This window comes from Cibotium barometz, chromosome 28, assembly GCF_041138505.1.
Source record: "Cibotium barometz isolate CiBa-2024 chromosome 28, ASM4113850v1, whole genome shotgun sequence".
NCBI classification, from domain to species: Eukaryota; Viridiplantae; Streptophyta; class Polypodiopsida; order Cyatheales; family Cibotiaceae; genus Cibotium; species Cibotium barometz.
The window spans coordinates 15,828,813-15,851,894 of NC_141073.1; the positions used below are offsets into that span (position 1 = coordinate 15,828,813).

Sequence of the window (23,082 nt, forward strand, 5' to 3'; positions counted from 1 at the left end):
GACAATGTGGCTGATCTCTTCACCAAACCACTTACGAGAGCTACTTTGAAGGTGCTACTTCAGCGTGCTGGTATTGGACCGCCCCTCTGGCACTGAAGAGGAGGTGTTGGAATATCCAGAGGGTCTACATACACCTTTTCATGCTTGTACTGGTCATTTTATGAGACCCTGCATTTGCATATTTTAGCAAATATTATTTGGGATTTTTCTACCATTTTTAAGGCATTTTTATGCTACAGCCTACAGGACAGCTGGCTGACCAGCTCTCAGGAGGGATATATAAGGGTGCTTACCCTTCCCCTTGGTTTTCATCTCATTCTTGCATATCTACTAGAGGTCATTGGCTGTAGCAACAAGTCTCTTATGCTTGTCAGCACCTACGGGCTTCCCTCATGCTCATTTTCAGCAATAATCCACTGTTTCCAGCCTTCTACAGTTTGAACTTTGTGCTTTGGGCCTACAACCTATGATGCTCTTTCTCTCAAGGCTACTTGCACCTAGATCTACCTTCAAGCTCTAAAGTCTCGAGGAAAACAGGGCTGATACGTATACTAAAGTCTAAACATAACCTAGCTATCGCTGTTACGTTCAGGAGAGGTGCACACTAGCGTGGGGTCAAGCTGGAGGGTGGACATGGGACACCTCGTGGGGAGATATCTCTAATGTGGGAAGAGGCTTATAAGTGGAGACATAGTTATAAGTAATTATAAGATTAAAAGCTTATAAAAGCATCGGGGCTAATGTAAGGTCTCCTTAGACATAGCCTTGGAGCTATTTGACAAAGAAACCCCCTAGCTGGAGGCCATAGCTACATCCTTGGCGAAACTCCTTGTGGTAAGACCTGGCGTCCCATACCACCAAGCCACACCCTACAGGTGTCATCGCGGTGAACATCCTCGATGGGCCATGCTCATGAATAGGAACCACCATATCGGAATCACCTAATCGTGCTTTCAATCTACTGGCATGAAAGACACGATGAACCGTAATCTCTCGATGAAGTTCTAGGTAGTACACAACACTTATCTTCCTTTCTATCCTGAACAAACCGCAGAACCTAGAAGATAACTTGTAATGTTTCCTCGTACGCATAGTACTGGAATCTTCAGGTATCCTTTGGTACACCCAAGTACCAATGTCAAAGACCTTGGGAGATCTTTTTGGTTAGTGTAAGTCTGCGCTCGATCCTGAGCTATCATTATACTCTCCCTAAGTGTCGTTGAATCCATGATGAGCTAGAACCGAGGATTAATAAGAGGCGAGGGTTTTGCAACCCCTTACACTATGCAAGGGTGGGTGGGACACGGAGGGGTAGCTACACCAGAAACACCAAAAAGAACCCAAATAGTGACTTCCCCCAACCCCAACCTGTGCACTCCCGGAGACTAGGCCTCTAGCAACCAATGCACGCAAGTGAACAAGGGAAAAAAAAAGGGAGCAATTCCCCGACTATAGAGCACTCATGCCTATGTGCTAGGGTTTTAAGAGTTAGAAAGAAGAGCAATGGAATCAAACACATAGAGCACACACAAGAATCCTAAACTACTGATTATGTAGAAGAAAGTGTTACACTGAATCTTTAGTACAAAAGATGACAAAGAATGAAGACATCAGTTCTCAGCCCACACTGCTATAGATCTCCTTGACCAGCTTGTACTAAGAGACGCTCTGTAGGCTAAAGTTACATGGAATTCAAGCAAGTTAAATAAGCATTGAATCTCTTTAAAAAATATGGAAAGAGGCACCGCAACACCTACAGATACACCTCCCACATCGGCCACCAATGCAATCCAAGTTCCAGCTCTTGCCCGCCTTAAACGTCATACCCACGATGGTATTTGATGATAAGCAAGAGGGCGAGGTTGAAGAGCAAAAGAAAGCCCTCATTCGTGCTTATGGCACAGCAAAGGGACAACAGTTCATTGTTCTCTTTGATATGGGCAGCTCTAAGGATGCCATTTCTCCTCAGTTGGCTAAAAAGATGAGTTGTACTCTTGTATCCCATCATCTGGACGTTGACAGGTTCACACCTGGTCTTCGCACACACATCTCTCATAAGGCTCAACAATACTCGTTCATGGTTCAAAAGGCCACATTTCGGCGAGACTTCATTGTCTCACCTCTTTTGGGGTGTGATATGATTCTCGGTATTCAATGGTTTAGGGAGTATGCACCCATTCCTGATTGGAGGCACGACACTTTAACGATTGTTGATGGTGTTCCTGAGTCTGTCCTAATTCACGGGGATAGGAGCATTCCAGGTATTCTCCTAATCTCACACATCCAGGCCCAACGAGCTATCAGAAAAGGAGTTGAGTGTGCATTGATATATGTTCGTAGCCAACAATCTGTTGTTCAGTCAGCAACCCATTAAAGCTAAAGTTGGTTGGTCTCCTAGCACACTTTCAGGACATCATGCTAAAGGATGATCTTCCACCACAGCTCCCACCCAGTCGTCCCGAGGATCATCACATCAAGTTAGTCCCCAAGACAGAACCACTCAATAAGTTCCCCTATCACCTTTCTAAGGCACTAGAGAGCGAACTAGAGCAATAGCTTTCCCAACTACTCCGCGCTGGATTTATCCGGCTATCATCCTCGCCCTTTGCTCCACCTATTTTGTTTGTGCAGAAGAAAGACAAGTCCGCACGATTATGCGTGGACTGCAAGGCTCTTAACAAGCTCACAATGAAGAATAGGTTCCCAATGCCCAGGATTGAATATATCCTTGAGTGACTCAACGGTGCAAAGTTCTCTTCAACGATAGATCTCAAAAGTGGCTATCATCAGGTTCGGATCTTTACGGCTGACATTCCAAAAATAGCCTTCAGGACTGAACGTGGCCATTACGAGTTTGTGGTGATGCCATTCGGTCTCACCAATGCACTTGCGACGTTTAACAAGATGATGTCTCGAGTATTTGTGGAGCTCATAGGAAAGTGTGTTCATCTTTTTAGATGATATACTCATTTTTTTTGCAATTGCAAAGCAGCATGTGCAAGATGTTGAAAAGGTCTTGCAACTTTTGCAAGACAATGCGCTCTACATTAATGCAAAGAAGACCAAATTTGGAGTAGAAGAAATCCATTATCTGGGATATGTTATCAGTTCAAACGGGATTAGCCTCGACCCTGAAAAGATAAGGGTAATTCTTGAATGGGATGTTCCCAAGAGTGCGCAAGAGATCCGCTCTTTTGTGGGTCTCTGCCAAGCATGCAGTACCAGTACCCGTATGGAAAAATTTTCCGACCTTGTATCCATATAATTGTCTGTGAGCTATGGGGGCTTCTATATCACAGCCATGGTGATGGTGATGGTGATGGTGATGAAGAGAGAGAGAGAGAGAGAGAGAGAAAGAGAGAGAGAGAGAGAGAGAGAGAGAGAGAGAGAGAGAGAGAGAGACCGAAAGCGAGAGAGAGAAGCAAACTTTGCATGACAAGGATAATGATTAAGATTTGATTTATTGATTTGTAAAAGGAAGTACAAGGCCTTTGCATATTTAGCCCTTTCAATATGCCAAACACTTTGAACCTTATTAAATGCGAGCTCATCCACCTATAATAGGTGGTTCACACACGAATGCTCTAAAGCACACTTACAACCATTAAAGGGGTTGTTCACACACATACAAGCTCCAATATATCCCAACAATCCCCCCTTTGGAGTGAAGGTGGTGAGACCCGAAAGCAAAAGAAGTTGCTACCACCTACCCCATCCACCCTACCTCACCATCTGCACCTCTCGTGACAAGCAAGGTAAGACCGAGGTAGTGAGGCTAGTACTTAGTCACCCCCCTCGTTCCTAACTAGGATAGAGAGAAAAAAAGAAGCCTTTTATAACTAAAGGAAAAGGGTAAGACCAAGGTAACGAGGCTAGCACTTAGTCACCCCCTCGATCCTAACTGGGATAGAGAGAAAAAAGAAGCCTTTTATAACTGAAGGCAAACACACATAGATACAATCAGATTTTAGGGGGACTACCCAAGGTAGAGAACCCTTATTTGACACACACATTGATAAAGGCAGCTAGAATGCCCACTCATCGTCTATCTCATCGAGGGAGACTTGGGCCGTTGCTGCAAATATGTTCTCCTCTTTAACAAGTTCCTCTTCATCTTCAACAACAAGATTGTGTGGTGTTTCTCTTGCTCTTTCTCCAGTTTTTTGAGGCAGCTGGCCTCCTTATGTCCCATTCTCTTGCAGTACCTACACTGAATCTTCTTGTTGGTCCTCCACTTCTGTTCTCCCACAAAAGCTTTGTCAAGTTTACACTGCTGCTTGGTTGACTTTATGTCACGTGCACCCTGCACTGGGGTACACAGTGACACACTCATCATTTGTTCAGAAGTAGAACCTTTTCTAGGATTATTTGTCTTACGCCGTGACCCCATTGTGAGCCCTCAGTCCAGGGATAGTCAGGCACGAGCTACGTAGGTCAGTCTCTCAGCTTTAGAGGTCAATCAGTTGTTAGTCCTCTTAACCCACTTGGAGAAAGCATCATTCAGGAGCATGTATGTGTCAACCTTAGGATTAAACGCATGTAAAGCATTGTAAGTGCATTCACATAGAAGGGGGCCACCCCTAAGGCCAACCCCAAGGCAGCCCATACTTGCACTAGGCCTTGCAAAAGCATCCAAGGGCTCTACCTATAGCCGACCAACATCTAATGGTCAGCCGATTGGATGTGCAGTACCCGACCAATATTTAATGCTGGCCGACTGGCATTTAGCAATCGTGAGGGTATTTTCTACAGGCAAATGGCATTTCTCAGCCATGGGACTTCTTGCATCAACCGACAGCCTCCTGGGGGTAGCCGACTGCTGATTGAGGAGGTATAAAAGGCATGGCATCATTCCCACAATTATTATTCAGGTATTCAACAGTGAACAACAACAGTTCAACAGTCCTGCTCATCTCCAAGCAACAAGGAAGATACTCTTCTGTCTCAGCCAGTATAGGTGCAGTCCTACAGTCATGTGGATTTGCATTAGTGGCCAAGGAGAGTCTTCAGCGGAGCCTCGGGGTAGCTGGATACTCAGCCGACGTCTGGGCCTCCTCGTCTCTTGCATTGGGCATTCATATCATTTGTACTCAGCATTGTACAGCATTTCTCCAAAGAATAATATAAGCAAATACTCCTGCTTGCAGGGGGGGGGGGGGGGGGGGGGGGGGGGGGGGGGGGGGGGCCTTTCAGTGGGTATTGGGACCCAATACTGTGTCGTCTTCTACATTCTACATTCTCTTCTCTCTCCCTGCTCTCTAAAGTTGATGCTACAAATTCTCACCACATAAAGGTATAAAGAAGGCCCTGTTGTGCGTTATCACGATCTACCTCGATACAGGTAACATTGGTATCAAAGCATTCAGGCTCAACCCACTAAGCTATGTCCCAAGGAAGGTGCACAATTCCAACAAGAAGGATGTAGCGGGGTGGCAGATGGAGTGGTCTGCAACAAGCGAAGCTAGAGGATGTAGTCCTTAAGGGTAGGTAGGCAGACCCAGTACCTCAGTAAGCTCTCAGATCATTTCCAAAGGCCTAGCAACAAGCATGATCAGTTCCAGCAGGTGACCCACCGTCGTGTCAAGGTTAAGGGAAAGCAAGCATGGGGACAGCAGTGAACAGATGCTCAGTTCTTCATCGAAGACTTGGAAGTGGAGATCAGGAGTGAAGGTGTTCAGACCAAAAAAAATATCAGTCAGTAGAAGTCAATAAGTAGTAGAAGTCAAAGTCAGAAAGCAATAGCAGTTTAAAGGTCAAGTCCTGGGAGGAAGGATGACAAGGTTCTACCCCGTCATCAAGTTTTGCAAAAGGGAATGTCACGTGCACGCCCGTGCCATGGCATAAACCTTAGCATGAATTGTCTTAATCCCTAATCAGTCAGTATCTAAAGCAGATTCATCAATCATCAGTGTAGCAGCATTAGCATCATCAACAGGACCAGCTTCATTAGAAGCATCAATAGCCTCACATCAGTTTCATCATCATCCTTACCATCATCATCATCATCAAAGTCATCAACATCAATAGCCTTAGCATCACATCAGCAAGACAGCCAAAGGAAGAGGTTATGGGGCCTGTCGGCTAGCAGCAAGGGCCTCATACCTGCAGTTGGCTAAGGGGCAAGCATGTGTGGACAGCAACAGTACAAAGCGCAGCATTAAAGATATTATGTTTAAAATATTTTGTCCAACAAGACTGGCCGACTGCATATAATGCTGGTCAACTGCATCTTTGGCATCATTTAAAAGCATCAAATCAGTTCCAGCATAAAACAAGTCATTTTAGCAAAAGTTCATCATCTAGCTTTCAGTAGGACTCATGTAGAAGGGGCCAGGTCACCCCTACGGGGCTGACCATTGGCCTAAGTCATGTACAAGCAAATCAGTAACCTTTTTGTACCATAGTAATACAAGAAAAGCTGAACACTAATCTCTCTCTTCTTCTCTCTCCTCTCTATCTTAATCTATGTTAATTAGCATCAATGTTCTAATTATGTTGAGGGTTGTGGATCAGTACAGCAAGGTTTCCCCGCATGTAACACTTTCCTTGTTTCTTCTGTCTTTTTCAAGCAGCAAAGCTACCATATCTTCAAATGATGTTTAAGCTATGTGCATGACTTCGATGGTTTGTTGAAACCGGGTAACATCTTGCATACTTTTGGTGAGCACTGCCATGTTGTCCTCATCAGTGAGTAGAACTTGGCAAGGTGATCACTTAATTCTTCATTATCTAGGATTTTCAAATCATAGAACTTCAACTTCAAGAAAACCTTAGAACTAGTGATTTTGCTACCAAAAGAGTCTCCAACTTGTCCCACATTTGCTTGGCAGTTTGCATAAAGTCTACGTGAAGAACAAGAGTGTCTGCCAAACTGAGGTCGATTAGTGCAATAGCTTTGTCGTTGCGTTGTCGCCATAGCTTCTACTTTTTTGACTCGTCGTCTCCTCGGTATTCGTCATCTGTAGAGATTATGCTCTAGACGCCCTCCCTCATCAAGAGAAGCTGCACCTTGGTCAGCCAAGTAGGATACCCAGCACCAGAGAACTTGTTGATTGCAGTGGTTGATAGAGACATAATGCTAACAACCATAATGTTGTTGCAGGGGCTTTAATAATGATGCTGAGGGCTGATTTTTACAAAAAAACCCTAATTTTTCCGGCTATCACACACTTCATTTAGGTCAAGTTCTCTGATTTTTAGAGAAACCCCCAATTTTTATAAAGTACAGGAGCTTCAATTTTTACCAATTTTGCTACATAGAGTGAAAACCAAGAAAGCCCCAAATTTATGTGTGTGCAGGGACTTCAATTAGGCCAATTTATGCCGATTTTTTGCAAAGGCCCTAAATATTGTTTATGCAAAAACTTTAATTAGGTATTTTCTCACCATATTTTTGAAAATCCCCAAATCTATGACAGTCAATGAGGAGTTGCTCGTGGCTCGCAGCTCACGAAGCACGATCTGGAATATGATGACGATACGATGATGATGCTTCAACCTGATGAGGTGACCCAAGGCTCACAAAGGTACGCGCCTACATCAGCTGCGCCACTAGCATACAGCTTCACATGGCTTTAATAAGCTGACTGGAGCTTACGTCTTTAATAAAATCACACGCAGCAGGCTGCACAACAAAGAGAAGAAAAAAAAAACGACGATGATGCACAGAAGGCTATTCAAAGGCGCTATGTCAGAGGCGGGCTGAGATGCATAGGGCTACTACAGGCCAGCATGTAGTAGCTTCAGTTGATAGCACCAAACCCTAAAATAAGCTTGCTCTGATACCAATTGTGAGCTATGGGGGCTTCTGTATCACAACCATGGTCATGGTGATGGAGAGAGAGAGAGAGAGAGAGAGAGAGAGAGAGAGAGATAAACCGAAAGATAGAGAGGGAACCAAACTTAGCACGACAAGGATAATGATTAAAATTTAATTGATTGATTTGTAAAATGAAGTACAAGGCCTTTGCATATACAGCCCTTTCGATATGCCAAACCCTTTGACCTTTATTAAATGCGAGCTCATCCACCTATAAGAGGTGGTTCACACGCAAATACTCTAGAGCACAGTTACAGCCATTGAAGGGGCTGTTCACATACGTGCAGGCTCCGATATATCCCAACATTATCTAGCTCTCTCAATAGCCAGTTGCTTATGAGTGACACGCCCTTGGCCCATGGGACATCAACCCATGCCCATGCCAGGGATGTAACATCTGGCACGCTCCCATCGCCAGTACAAATAGCCGCAAGCTCATTGTTCACAATCTAGCTGTGATTTTAGGTGAATATCGTCATCCATTTGAAGATCTTTGCCTAGTACTCGGGCTACATGCAAGTTGCACTCCATGTGGTAGCTAGAAAAAATAGAGCTACAAAGAAGATGGGCTTCCAGGCCCTAAGTTAGGTTAGTTGGGATTCATACTAGGACATCTCATATAGTTTCTCCTAATTCAGGGCCATAAAATTGTCCACGAGAACTACGTGGAGTACCACATCCAAATCGGGCTAATTTGCAAGAGTTGCCTTTATTTTGTTTGTCAAATATATCAGACTGCATGTAATAAGTTTCAGTGAGTACCTGCAAAGCTTTGTAATTAATTTACCCTTTCGGAATAAAGAAACCAAAAGAGAGACTCACCAATCTTCCATCCTTTGTGTGGAGTAAAGAGCATGCATCGCACTTACACACAGAATCTGTATTTGCATCCAAGCTCCTTTTCCATTGTGTGTATTTCCTTCATTAAGTGAAATATTAAGATCTCTTGGGCCAACCATGTTACATCCTCACTAGTTATGACACATGCATCCTTGTTTGGGGATGATACATCTGACAGTTATGATATATATATATATACCTAGATGAATCCAGGAACATGCCAAATTCACCTTTTAAGAACGTGCATGTTATATACTCATGGTAGTCAACCCTCAAGACTATATAACTATAACTCCATTATGCATAGTATGGACTAGATACCACGACATCTCCACTGACGTCATCAGTGCCCAATAGTGGGTGTAGAAATGATATACCAAAGGTGCTCCCATTCACATATACACTAATACAAGTAGGATATAAGAGCTTGAGAATCTAAGCTCAAGCACAACCAAGTGCACAACATTCACTAAATTCTTTTGCATGAGGTACAACCATGCAAGCTAAACTTTACGTCTCTAAACATTCAAAACAAAAGTTGCAAACTTCGTTCAAAAGCTTGATGCAATTGCTTAATACCATTGTGCACTATATTTGCCGATAGAATGTACATCGGATATCACAAGAAGGGAGAGAACAAGCATATGAATGAGAACTCTAAATTGCTCAATGCACAGTGAAACGCCTGAACATCTAGGGAGAGAAACCAATATCCTCACCCATGGCTATGGATAACCATGATCACTATAAACCCATGATTAAAAACGAAGGGAAGGCCCCTTCCTTGCCCAACAGGCCACTGCGGCATTCATGTGCGAGCACATGAAAGTAATGGTTGGCATGGCATTCATGTATGAACAAATTAAGGTAATGGGCAAGCATTGTTAATGATAGGCACAGCATTCATGCAATTGAAAGTAACAAGAATCTATTGTTGATCGTGGGCACGGCATTGATGTACAAGCAATTGAATATAATGGCTGGCATGGAATTCATGTACAAGCAATCAAAAGTGATAAATTGATCAAGGTGGGAATGGCATTCATGTACAAGCATTGGAAGTAAAAAGCATCTATTGCTGATGGTGGGCATTGGGCATGGTGTACATGTACAAGCAAATGAAAGTCATGTGCATCTATGGGGAGAAAACTTAGGCAATTGAATAGCATGGCATTTGTGGACAAGCAATTGAAAATGATAGTTGGCAAGTAAGCAATGGAAAGCACAAGCATCTATAGCTGATGGTTTTATGTACAGAAAATGGCAGCACACATGAGCAGTGTAGATGCATAAAGCCCCTAACACTGGGCCTCTGCCTAATGTATGTACAGAGACCATAAGTACGCGTGTGTAAAATAAACAGGTGGGTGGGTGTGGTAACTGTACAGACAAGTGTGTGTGTGTGTGTGTGTGTGTGTGTGTGTGTGTGTGGGCGGGGGTGGGGGGAAATGCACACGAAACTGTATGTGTGTATGTGCGGAAACTGTACGGCAGACAGATGGGTGAAGCAACATACGGGTGAGCAAGGAATCTGTCGCAGCTTTGGTCCAGCTGGAAGAGAGCGACTCCGACTTGAAGGACTGCAAACTTCTCCGCCAGGTGTTTGATCCTTCTATAGGAGCGGTCCAAAGGGGTGGGGTAGGCTGCGAAGTGGTCCGAGGGGGGGACGCTGTGGATCCCACTGAGCTCCAGGTCGATGGCCACAAAATCTGCAGAGTGCAGGTGGGTCTTGAAGCTGTCAAGCGAGCGCCAGAAATTCTGCCTTGTGATGTTGCCCTGCTGCTGCTGCTGCTGCTGCTGCTGCTGCTCGAGCTGAGTGCAGAAAGGGCGCCTGCCAAGAGTCCTCCTCAACACACCCAAAGTCATGTTCAAGTAAGAAGCATCCATCCCTCATGCTAGCCTCTATAAGCCAGTTAACAAATTAAATCTATTTTGAAACCTGATTATCATATAAAACAGCTTACACAAGCTAGCATAAAAATCTAAGGAAAATTTCTATGGAATTGAATTTGACATTAGATCAATGATCTTAGGATGAGTGAAAGAGAAAGAAGAGGTGGGTGGGTATGTGTGTGTGTGTGTGTGTGTGTAAGAGACAGATATGGAGAGAGACTAAATGTTTCAGGGATGGAAGCTTCTATTTGTTTGAGAGAGAGAGAGAGAGAGAGAAAGAAAGAGAGAGAGAGAGAGAGAGAGAGAGATCAACTCTCCTATCTATCAGACCCTTTCCTAACGAGAGAGAGAGAGAGAGAGAGAGAGAGAGAGAGATCAACTCTCCTATCTATCAAACCCTTTCCTAACCAGCAAGGGGTAGAGAGAGAGAGAGAGAGAGAGAGAGAGAGATCAACTATCCTATCTATCAGACCCTTTCCTAACCAGCAAGGGGTAGATGCATCACAGAACGAGAGAGAGATCATCTATGTTGATAGACAATGCTGTGGACAATCGAAGAGAGAGTGAAAAGAGTTTTATTTTCCTATATATGTTTTCAAGGAGAGAGTGAGAGATTTGATTGGCACGGAAGCAAAATTGATTCTGAGAGATCCATTAAAGACCTTTGCATAATAAAAATTAAAGTCCAAAACCTTGTACAAGGGTAAGGCTTTTTCTATCCAAATCAATTAATGCCAAATATAATTAAGCTATAAATAGAATTGTGTCTTTGTTTATAAAACTTCTAAAGTTAAAACCTCCTTTGTTAAGATCCACATTTAACAAAGCAAGGTTCAAAGAAAAAGGATCGAATTAATACACTTTCTTTGTTTGGTTCTTTTTTTTTTTTGGCTAGACCCACATTGCAGTACCATGCGCATGACCATTTATAAATTTTTAGAACTGAGAGATTTGCAAATCATTCATCACCGATGCATTGGCCACATTTCATTTACTTACAATTTTTTTACGATTTTTCTATTATGGCTTGCACTTGTCATGTACATTCTATAATAGTTTCATGGTTTGAGAAACATACCAAGATTTCATGGGGCTCTTTGCTCACCAAAAGGAGGACGAGTCTAAGATTCAACCTAGAGGGAGTCAAGGAAACCATTGTTATTAATCAAGCATGCAACAACATGCAGTAAAATTGTGTGATCTGGGTATGAACGTATGTTTGACCTTCATTTGCATGTGCTCTCCCAAGTTTGTGACAATTTTAATTCATATCCTTGTACTTTGACAACAAGGTGAACTTGATTAGCTCCAAGAAACACTCAACAAGCTTATTCATGGGATCTTGGGTTGTCTAATAGCTACAAAGACAATGATAAGACTAGTTAAAATTGCATGCTCTAATAGCTATCAAGACAATGACAAGTCTTGTTAAAATTGCATGGTCGTATTTATGTTTCAATGGCTTGAGCTCTATTATGTTTTTTCATACTAGCCATATGAAAGAACATGTTTCCGTTAAATCTACTCCCCCCTTAATATTGCATTCCTCTAAAATGGACAAGTATTTGTGATGTGGCTCATTTTTTACATTACCAATTTTATTATAGATTCTTTGTAAAGTATATTTGTTTAGCCTCATAAAAGACTTACCTTAATGCCGATAGCTATTTGTGCTCCTATATCTATACTGCAAATAATGATACCATTCAAGGTGCCCACATCCCCTTTCAAAGTATATACTACTCAAGGCGTTGGGATAAAATCCACAAGGGTTCTTAAGTTTCCCATCTACAATTATGGAAGACATGCATGTTTTTTCATACTAGCCATATGAAAGAACATGTTTCCATTAGATATAATCCCCCCTTGATATCACCTCCTCTAAAGTGGTAAAGTATTTGTGATGTGGTTCATTTTTTTGAATGGCTAGTTTTATTATAAATTCTTCATAAAGTACATTTGTTTTGCCTTGTTAACAGACTTGCCTCAATGCCGATTATTCAAACACCTAATGGTGGAAGTTATTCGTGCTCATATATTTACTCCATTGTCGAACTATCATCGTGGTTCTCAATCTATACAGTAAAAAGAGCAGTGCGTGGAGGATAGGCTATGTAGGTGTTACCCTTTGCACACCACTATTATTCTCACACACTCTCATAAAGAAGAGTAGAGGAAACACTCTACCATATAAGCATGCAAGCAATCTCTCTCTCCATCATGCAAGCAATCACACTTAACACATCATGGTAGCATCACACACACACAAGAGAGCAAGAGGATACACTCAAGTTTTGATAATGAGATAGTGTCCTTTCTCATCATGTGTCCTTTCTCTCATGCGGTCACCTAAGACTATGTGTCTAAGGTGCTTGTGGTCTAAAACTACTACTTATAAGGTGATTACAGCTCATAGATGTATGCTTTAGAGCTCATAAATGTATGCTTTAGAGCTCATAGATATCCATTATCTTTTAGACATTACACACTTACTATGAAAAAATACATAAGTAGGTATGCCACTACACTTACAAAAAATATAAGGTCATACAACCAAAGAATCGATCATGTTAACCATGGCATTAAACATATGCCACTTCCTAACTTGGATTTGATCACACTGGGGCTAAAGTTGCCGTAGCAAATGCAAAGTGTTATAATAGAAGGTTGCGAGCTCACATTCTCATTATCCTCTATTGGAAATGTGGTGCGATCATGTTGTCATGTCAATTTATGTGTAGGGAGTGTATGTACCTTAGGAGAATGATGGAGCAAAGGTTAGAATGTCGTGTGAAATGTAAATGGTGAAGAAGAGTAGATTCCATGATGATGTGTAAAGTTGCCTCTTGGAGTTATGAAAGGATAAATGACCCTTGGATATGGGGAAAGGTCAAAATGTATGTGGTCACATTGGTTGCAAGCTATTTAAGAGCCAAGAACCTAATGGAATGTGAGAGCTATTTGCAATAAAGTTTGTGTCTCATAATCTTGCTTATCTCTTAATTCAAGTGTTAATTTCTCATTAGTCTTCATCATGATTTACATCACTTGCTATGAGCTGCCCTTATTCTTAACATGGTATCAGAGCCAACTCGGGATGGCTATAGCAAGTGATTAGGGTTTTCTCTCTTCCTTGACTTCCTCGAGTTACCTGATTAGGAACTTCTCTTACTGTCCTCTTTATTGCTTCCTAGAAAAAGAGAGATGTAGAAGTGGGAGATATAAGGCACAATAGAGGTGGATGTTGTAAAAACAAAGACATGGAAAGGTTGAAGCAGTTGCTTTTAAGACATCAGAAGCAAATGAGGAAGGTACAGGCAATGAAAGCACTATGTGATAGGATGGAGGGAGATGTGGGAGAGGTTCTAAAGATGGCTAAGTCTATCAACGCAAAGTACGCTATTTTGAAGCAACCTATTCTGAAGAAGTATACATATTTGTAAAGCACACTATTTTAAGCCCCAAAAGCTATCCCAAGAAATATATTTAAGTACACCAAGACGAAGCGTGGGCTCACTCTTGTGTGGGGGAAAATTGGACCTAATATTGTGTCTTGAGTATTTCTTTGTTCTATTTGTTCTCAATATTTTATTTATTGTAAACACTAAACCAAAATACAAAACCTAGAGGAGTACTGCTTCCCCTTTCAAAAGGAAGACATACTTTCTACATAAGAGTCATTAGAGACAGATTACACGAATCATGCGATGAGGAATTCTATAGAAGAGTCATTAGAGATAGATTAGAGACAGATTACACGAATCATGCGGTTGAGAAAGCACATGAGGAATTTGATAAATTCCTTTTATGAAATTAAAGTAGTCTCTCAAAATCTCATTTGGAGGAATGCTCTTCTCTGATGTGGTGAAGCCATCATAGCATCAATACTTGCACCTTTAAAGGCTAAACATGAGTTATACCAAGATATAAAGAGCTCCATAGAACAGGACTGTGAGGATTCACAAGTTTCCAAACATACCTTATTTAGAATTGTCAGAGGACTGAGTGTGCCATTGTACACATTGAGTACTCTTGAAAAAGCTGAGAGCCAAAAAGAGGATGAAAGTGAATGGGAATATGAAACAAAAACGGGATCTGAAGCTAAAACATCCATGGTTCCTCTTGAAGATTCTATCATCATGGTATGGTTAGATTTCCCTATAGGCAATGATGTTAAGCACAAACGCGCGTTGATTAGCCCTCAAGCTAGTCATAACATTATGACAATAGACACTTGGGTGTCATTGGGACAACCTAACTCATGCCTATAGACAATGATCTTGCAAGAGGAGCCAATGGACAAAACATTGAAGTGCCCAGTTACTTTAGCTATGCTACTCAAACAATCGGTGGAGATGTGGAATTTACATTCCATGTTACCTGATGATGGAGTCTACACTTGTGTTGTTGGCTGTGAGGGTCGCTTCTGCTCTCGCCTCTCGAATGATCTCATCAACCTCATCATCACTAAGCTTTTCATCTAGGTTTGTCATGACATGGCAGAGCTCTGTGGTGATAGAAATGAATCCGTTTTGATCCTTGTCAAAGTACTCATGGGCATGGCTCATATGATGCTCGATGTCGTTTAGCTACTCCCCCTAAGCTTCTTTGAGCTTTACCTTGAGAGAGTTTGTCATAGTCATTCAAGATTTGTCAGTTGGACTCCCTAATTCACATCTAGGATGCTTGCAATTCACATCTAGGATGCTTGCAATTAATATGTATACTTCTTCAAGAATAGCTTGCTTCTTCAAAAGTAGCTTGCTTTAAAAATAGCTTGCTTCTTCAAAAGTAGCTTGCTTTAAAAATAGCTTTCTTGAGCGTGCAAGCTAGACTTCTTTAAAAATAGCTTTCTTGAGCATGCAAGCTAGCCTTCTTTAAAAATAGATATGAGCCTTGAATCTTATAAAAGTGTACATATCTTGAAAAATCAAATATGCACAAGGGATATTTCGCATGTTCCAAATAATATATACACAATCCTAATAAATAAAAATGGCACCCAAGATAAATTAATGGTGCTTATTGTCACAAAATTGAATATTATTCATCGACATTCAAAATTGGTCATCTGAATATTATTCATCGACATTCAAAATTGGTCATCTGAAGGTATTCCTGACCAACACCAACTCACCTCCATTATCTGGTCCAATGATCTACACTTGTATCAACTAAGACAATTAATTAATAAATTAATTAAATAAAAATAAACAACCATACGGAACTTCATATCAATAAGACGATGCAACCAATACTCCCTTGCATGTATGGATTTACCCACATACACATAAAGTAAGTTGCAATTGCTCGGATTTAGAAAGGTGTCCCAATCTAAACCCATCTAGGAGAATTCATAAAAGTGGAAAATGTGGGAATATGGGAATATATATTCCATGGATTAACTCCAATCCATAAATAATAGAAAACATGAGAGTATATATTCCATGAATTAACTCCTCATAAACATGCCCGAGGTGACAAGCAATTGTCCTCAGTTATCACAAAATCATCAATAATCATCATGGTCTAGTATCCCTGTAAGATGCAATCAAGGATGGATAGGCAGCAATGGCATGATCAAATAGCCATTAGAAATCTTCAATGGAGTGTCCTTTATATATATCGATGGTAAACATTGCCTTTTCTTGTCGCTATTTGCTCACGGTCTAAATAATTTCCAATTCTATGATTTCAAAATCTTCATCTAATATTGGAGGGTCATCATATACTAGATAGGCAGAAAGAGTGCATCTAAATGGTTTTAGTAGACTAATGTGAAAAGAGTTATGAATATGCCAATGTGATGGAATTTTGAGATGATAGGCATTATCATTGATTTTGATTAGAACCTTGAATGCGCTGTAAAATCTAGGGACTAATTTAATTGTTGGGGTGTCTGTCTACACTTTTGAGCCTTCTTTTTTCGGCACGAAGCCAAACGTGATCACCTTGTTCGAAAGAAATCGGCTTGTGTTTCTTATTTTCTTAAGTAGTATATTTTGTTTGGTATTTAAAGTCAAGAAGCAGGTGTCGGTAATTTCTTACCATATATGACTTCAAAAGGAACTTTTCTTGTAAAAACTGTTACGTCATGGTAGTCGTCGCCATAGCCAAGGAGGGCTCCAAGCTCTGGTCTCACCACCCAACCATAGAGGAATAAGTGTCCACACTGCCAGGCTTATATAGTGGCATGCCTGCCAACACTAGCCTGGCTGTCCATGGTCCTCCAACTCGGGTGCCTCACCCCTGAATCCCGGACACACTCGCCACACACGTCTAGCATGTGGACTCCGCATTCGGTCGAGCTTTTCCCCACTATGAGCAACTCATGCATGTTGTTATAGGCTATGTGACATTACCCCCCCCCTCCCCCCCCTTTTAAAGAGTTTTTATCCACACGAAAACAAACTAGGGAAGGTTATTAGTAAGTGTATTTAGTTGTTCTCACTTGAGATGTTTTCTATTTTATCATTTCGCTTAACAAGTGTCTATTAATACACAGTAAACCTTGTGTTCCAATCTCTTAACCAGAACTTCAAGGCAAACTACATGCCTTGGTTTTTACATGCCACTAGCACAAAAGTTAGATGTACTTGAGATCTCTCCAAGAACTCAAGTTTGTAGACTACACTACCAACCATTTGTAGACTACGCTATTAAATATTTGTAGACTACACTACCATGTTATGCTACCAACTTGTTGAATCTTTTCCTTGCATAGCTCTATGGCCATAGGAGATCTAAACTAGATTCCATAAAACAATGTAAATGGAGAAAATCTAGTCATGAACAACAAAAAATAGATTTCAAAGTTGAGAGGTACTCCTTTCCACTAGATTATTCATCTATGCACAAGCATATGCTCTAGAACCTCGTTGGGTTTCTAGTTTGACCACCATTAATCTATAGATGGTTAACCTCACTCTTACTTAGAGTGATATTTAACCTTTTAAGATTTTCCTTCAAAGATAACTCTCAAACTTTCTCTCTCTACCCAACACTATATAGATCTACGGGGGTAGGCCATATAATTTATAGACATGTTTGATAAAGAGTCTTTCAAACTTAGATTTTTTCACATCTTATTAGTTGGTCAAATGTTGACCTTTTTACTTTTCCCTTCAAGATCATCTAGGCCTATAACTTCCCTAAGTACTATGACAAGGAAAGCAAGACACAAAACACATATTTTCCTTAAGTACTACAACCAAGGAAACATGCAACGCTCGTGTTTCATATGGAACACCAAACCACAGTTGCCACTTACAACAAGAAAGATGTCAATAAAACACAAATTGCTACTAAGGCATCGAATAACATCATGCCTTTAGTATACACCAAAAGTTCTCAAATCCTCAATAATCTTGTAATGAATGTGCTCCAACATTCAAGGAATTCCTTTACATGTTCTACGACATCAAAGATGTTTTTCTCGTGGTTAGAAACCACATGAAATTTAATTCAACAAATTTGCGTAATTGTTACAAGTCTTTAGCAAATTGTTCTAAAATGTGGTAAAGTTCAATTGACCTTACACATAGTTTAAGGAAAGCTACACTTTCCTCTCTCCAAAATTTCTTGCATTTTTCCAAGAACAGTTTATACATCTTGCAACAAAGATGATTTCCACATAGAGAGTGTCTATGTGATATACAATGTCTACACACTACTAGAAAATAAAGAGTAACGTGCACCAATAAGAGTACCACTCCCAGCCCACGAGTAGATACATGCCTATCCCCATGTCTACTCATACAACCACTTTGGTTGCTTGGCAATACATATCTATGTCTCTATGGCCAATCGTGGCTCTATGGACATGTTTATGGGCTATCTATGATAACATCCAAAAGCGAATAGCACCATCCAGACACACCTCTACAAGTGTGGTCTCACTAGACACCTCTACTAGGTGAAACAATATTATAAACCATTTTAATTTTGGGAAATTGTTTACTATAAAGCAGTAAACAAGAAATTATTTATTGCTTACCTAGTCTATATATACATATACTATGATATGTGGATTAGGTACCAACACACCTTACATTGATAGATAAACAAAATCAATCTCTGTACTTTAAGATTGTTTTGACATGAATAACACAACATCCAATTTGTGTTCAATACCAATATGAAGTCAGGCGCATAACAAATCTTCGTTGCCTCCCCGTGGTGGTGACAGTGGTTGGCAATGCATTACCTACCCATAGTAGGTGGCAATATACTCCCCAATTGTAAAACCGATAACAAAAAATAACTGCTCTTGTACGCACTTCATAAACATATTACAAAACACAAATTTGTACGTAGTGAATCCTCTTATGTCTTTTGGTAACGTTGAACTTTGCCACTCATCCTATCTATCTTAAATACAAAATTATTTCTCAATTTGGCTAAGTAACTCCGTACTCTTTACAAGTAACTCCATACTCGGCGGATACACCCTTCCTGGGTTGGCACAGAGTCATCTTTAACAAGATGCTCGAGCCACTTACTGCAAAGTACTCATCTAGATTGACTCAAAACCTTTGGCACTACGGCACAAAGTATGGGGCATTCTAGCACCCAATTGTTGTTGATTCAAAGACATTCACTCAATAACTATGTCAATCTCTAAACTCTATGGTTAGCATCTAACCATGAGTCCTACTAGGCCATGATAGTAGCCTTAGACTTCAATTTTCAATGTGAATAGAATCAACAAAGTCCCTAAAGAATGGTACCGCCTCATGGCCATCTACCATGCCTCGGCATAGCATGAAAACAATTTCACGCATTCTCAAACTACACACTAAACTAATTTGGTTTAGCATTAAATTGACAAGGTTAGGGCTTTATCTAGAATAACAAGCACCTAAGGTTTGTGACTTTCCATAAAATTTGAGCTCGTTAGAAGTTAACACCGATATCGGTTGAATGAATCTATCACTTTCTTTCGATAAATTTATCACCTCCACCTCCATTTGACACACGATTAAGCGGGCATGAAGGGTTCACCCTTGAGTGCTTCGTCTCAATACATAACCCAAGAGATTCATCTGATTGTTCTGGCTCAGTATTCACTTTTCTTCTCGTAGAAACCTCAACTAATCACTCCAGATTAGCATACCTTTCTAACGAGGAATGCGATGATTGGCTGGAAAGTGCATGCACATACAACAATACCATGCCAAAGTATAAAAAATGATCAAGATAATTGCTAGGCATTCCGTATTAGCATCAAGATCAAGATTTGTGTAATCACTTTAGATTAATGCCAAATCTAGTGTGGTTTGCCTCTAATCTCTTCATATTAGCTTCAAACCTTGAGTTTACTTTTGAACCACCATGTTTAGTCCTAAACTCGCTAGACATGTTAGAATACTCCACTAAGCTCTCCGGCTTAGAATTCTTTCTAACAAACACAGTCATGGTTTATAAAACTATGTTGGATCCAATGACAATAAATAACCATGCTCATTTGGAGTGAAGTGATTCTCACTTTAACCAAGTAGTAACCCCATCACATACTGGTAATGATCCACTCATTTCCCAGTGCCTTGCAACAACAATCGGTAGGTTCTACAAGGACATGAACTTTGCAACACTAAATAGCCCAAGCAAACTAAGAATTTACTTTTTTAAAATTTATGGAAATCATTCCATACTTCCATAATTTGTATGGTAACAGCCAAATATGTGCTAAAAAATGAACACCAGTGTTGGATATAGGCGAGATTACGCTCCTTGAATGTTATAGGGCGTCCCCCACATATAAGAATCATTCAACAATACTAGTCTCCCTGCTCACAAATGGTTCTATAGCACTCTCAAAGTAGAAACCAATCTGTTAGCACTATTATAAGATCATGGCTATGCTACCCATAGCTTCTCCGAACTCTTTCATTAGATTTCTTCCCAAACAAAAGGCTATCAAGCGAATCTCAAAGCTCAATCTGTCTAAACGCTTGATCACAACGGAACAAGCATACACACACTTGATCACTATGAAATAAGTATACAACTAACCAAAGGGTCAACCTCTGTATACAAGCCTTGGTATCACATACCACCAAGAGCACAATGAGCTTTATGAGCACTTGATGTTTCATATCATCAAGTGAGCATGAAGCTCATCGTCGTGACACACAAGCAGACTCTTTTCCTCTCCTTGAGAAATAGCTACGAAATCTCAAGCATATGGATGACTACACATCCAAACCAAGGGTATTTGCAACTAGACCAACTATGCAACATTGTATATGGTGCATAAGTTTTTCAAAGTCTAACATGGCTATAATGTAAGGAGCTATAACAAGTTCCATAGCCTCCAATACTCAATTTAGAGTATTTGTCAAAGTAATATGGTAAGATCTCAATGGGCCACTACCTAAACTGGTAATTAAGCCAAGCTCTTAAGATATTAAAGATTAGCCAGACAAGCTAGCTTTAGAACAAGACCTCTTTCAAGCAAAAGGAGCAATGACATGCTCCATAGGTAGGTTAAGTAGTTGCGTACTTTCTAGAAGTCATGTTGAACCTCAATTCAAGTCGTTAACACCTAGGTTTCTCTACGTTCGATAAACTCCAAACTCAAGGATCACTATGGACCTCACTCTAAAAGTAGCACAACACTGTGGTTGTTTAGTATGTCCTCATCCAAGATTGTCTCATGAATCTAGGACCATACAAGCACTGTCAGACTCTCCGGCTTGACTTTGTTAAGTGCAGACTAGGCTACAACATCATGGCCCAAAAATGCAAGACAAAAAATGGGCAATGGATCGATATGTATTATCCCAACAATGGAAGCTAACGTCCATGTGTGCCTAGCTTTGTGAGTGACTCGACACACACAAATTAGAAAATGTCAAAGCTTTCTTGTGTGACTGCGCACACCTAGTGTAAAAAAAAAGTCAAGTTACACTTGCTCCAATCATCTAGAATTCTTGGGACATGGGGACAGTGTGTGTGTGTTGTGGGAACCTCCCCCAAAACATTTTTAAAAAAATGAAAAAATAAATAAATTTTATTAAGGCTGTAAGACCTTATCACCATGGTGGGGCACACTCATTCTACAAGCTAACACCCGAGTCCGTGCTCTTGGGCACCGTTTGGTCTACACAGTGCTTACAACACCAGCACACAAAGCCGTGCTGTTGGTCATTGCTTGGTCTACGTAGTTGCCATCGTTCACCCTGCCATATGAACGTTTCGCACTAGAGCTCCATCCTTATCTCTGTGTGTTCAAAATTCACACACCCAAAAAAAAAATCGCTTCTTCTCCTCTTCTTTGATTTACAAATGTGCCCTTGCTTACCTGTGTGGGCTCCAACACACACAAATACACATTTCCTTCCCAATCACAATATTCTACACACAAAACTCACTTTTGTTGCGCCAAAATAGTGAAATAGGAAAAGAGAGAACAATTAAACAAATTGGATAAGACTTATCTATTTCGAAGCTTGTTCGTGCCTGGAGAAGCGAGAGATAGACTGCACGAGAGAGAGGAACGATTCTTAGCTCTGATACCAATGTTACATTGCGATAGTCGCTGCCATAGCCAAGGAGGGCTCTCAGCTCTGGTCACCACACCTAACAATAGAGGAATGTGGATAAGTGTCCACACTATTGAGCTTATATAGTGGCCTGCCTACCCACACTAGCCCGACTGCCCAATGATCCTTCGACTCGGGCGCCTCACCCTTGAACCCCATACAAACTTGCCACACACGCTCCGGCGTGTGGACTCCACATCCGGTTGAGCTTTGCCGCCACTAAGTGACTCACACATGCCGTTATAGGCTATGTGACAATAACTGAGTGTGGTGTATTGTTGTAAGCAAATTATTAGTAAATGAAGATGTTGGTCTCAATTAGCTGGTGTGGAGATTGTGTAAGACCTTAATAAATTTAAGATGGTACTATTAGTTGCTTCGATCTGGCCATTGCTTTTGGGATCGAAAGCACATGTGCTTTCAAGATGGAAAGTAGATGTGAAATCAATTTTAGATCCTATATTTAAAAATAAAGTAATAAAAAATTATTACAAAACCTAGAGTCATGAGTGGATACTAGACTATGGTGTGTGAAGACATGTTTAATGAGAAAAGATGTGCAGCTTGTGAAGCAATTAATACCTTTTTGCATACAATGAAATATGCTTGCTTACTAATCTATCAACAATAATACAAAGCATATCATTTCGTGCAGAAATAACAAGTAAACCAATCATGAAATCCATAAATATTTCTTGCCAAGGACCTTCAGGAATAGGAAAAGGCATTAGTAAGCTATGATGTTTTCCATGATGTCGCTTGACTCGTTGGTAAATAAGACATTCAGAAACAAAGTTGGAAATGTCATTCTTTACATTCAACCACAATAAAAATCATCTAGTACAGCTTTGAAAGTAGTAATGATTCCTCTATGACCAATGTAAGGGGGATTATGCAATTCTTCTAGAAGCAATTGTCTAAATGGAAGAGTTATGCATAAACACTTTTCAAAGAAAAGAAATCCATTATGATATGAATAATTAT

The 23,082-nt window shown here is 40.6% G+C and overlaps 1 protein-coding gene across 2 annotated transcripts in view; it reads right to left on the reverse strand.

Moving 5' to 3' along the window:
* Positions 1 to 10,584, reverse strand: part of LOC147622582 (poly(A)-specific ribonuclease PARN-like) — a 36,146-nt gene extending 25,562 nt beyond the window's left edge. For both annotated transcript variants that reach the window (XM_086822107.1, XM_086822106.1), the window contains exon 1: positions 10,176 to 10,584. In XM_086822107.1, the coding sequence (XP_086678233.1) occupies positions 10,176 to 10,546 (371 nt within the window). In that variant the 5' untranslated portion in view covers positions 10,547 to 10,584. The remainder of the gene's footprint in view (positions 1 to 10,175) is intronic.
* Positions 10,585 to 23,082: the final 12,498 nt, after the last annotated feature.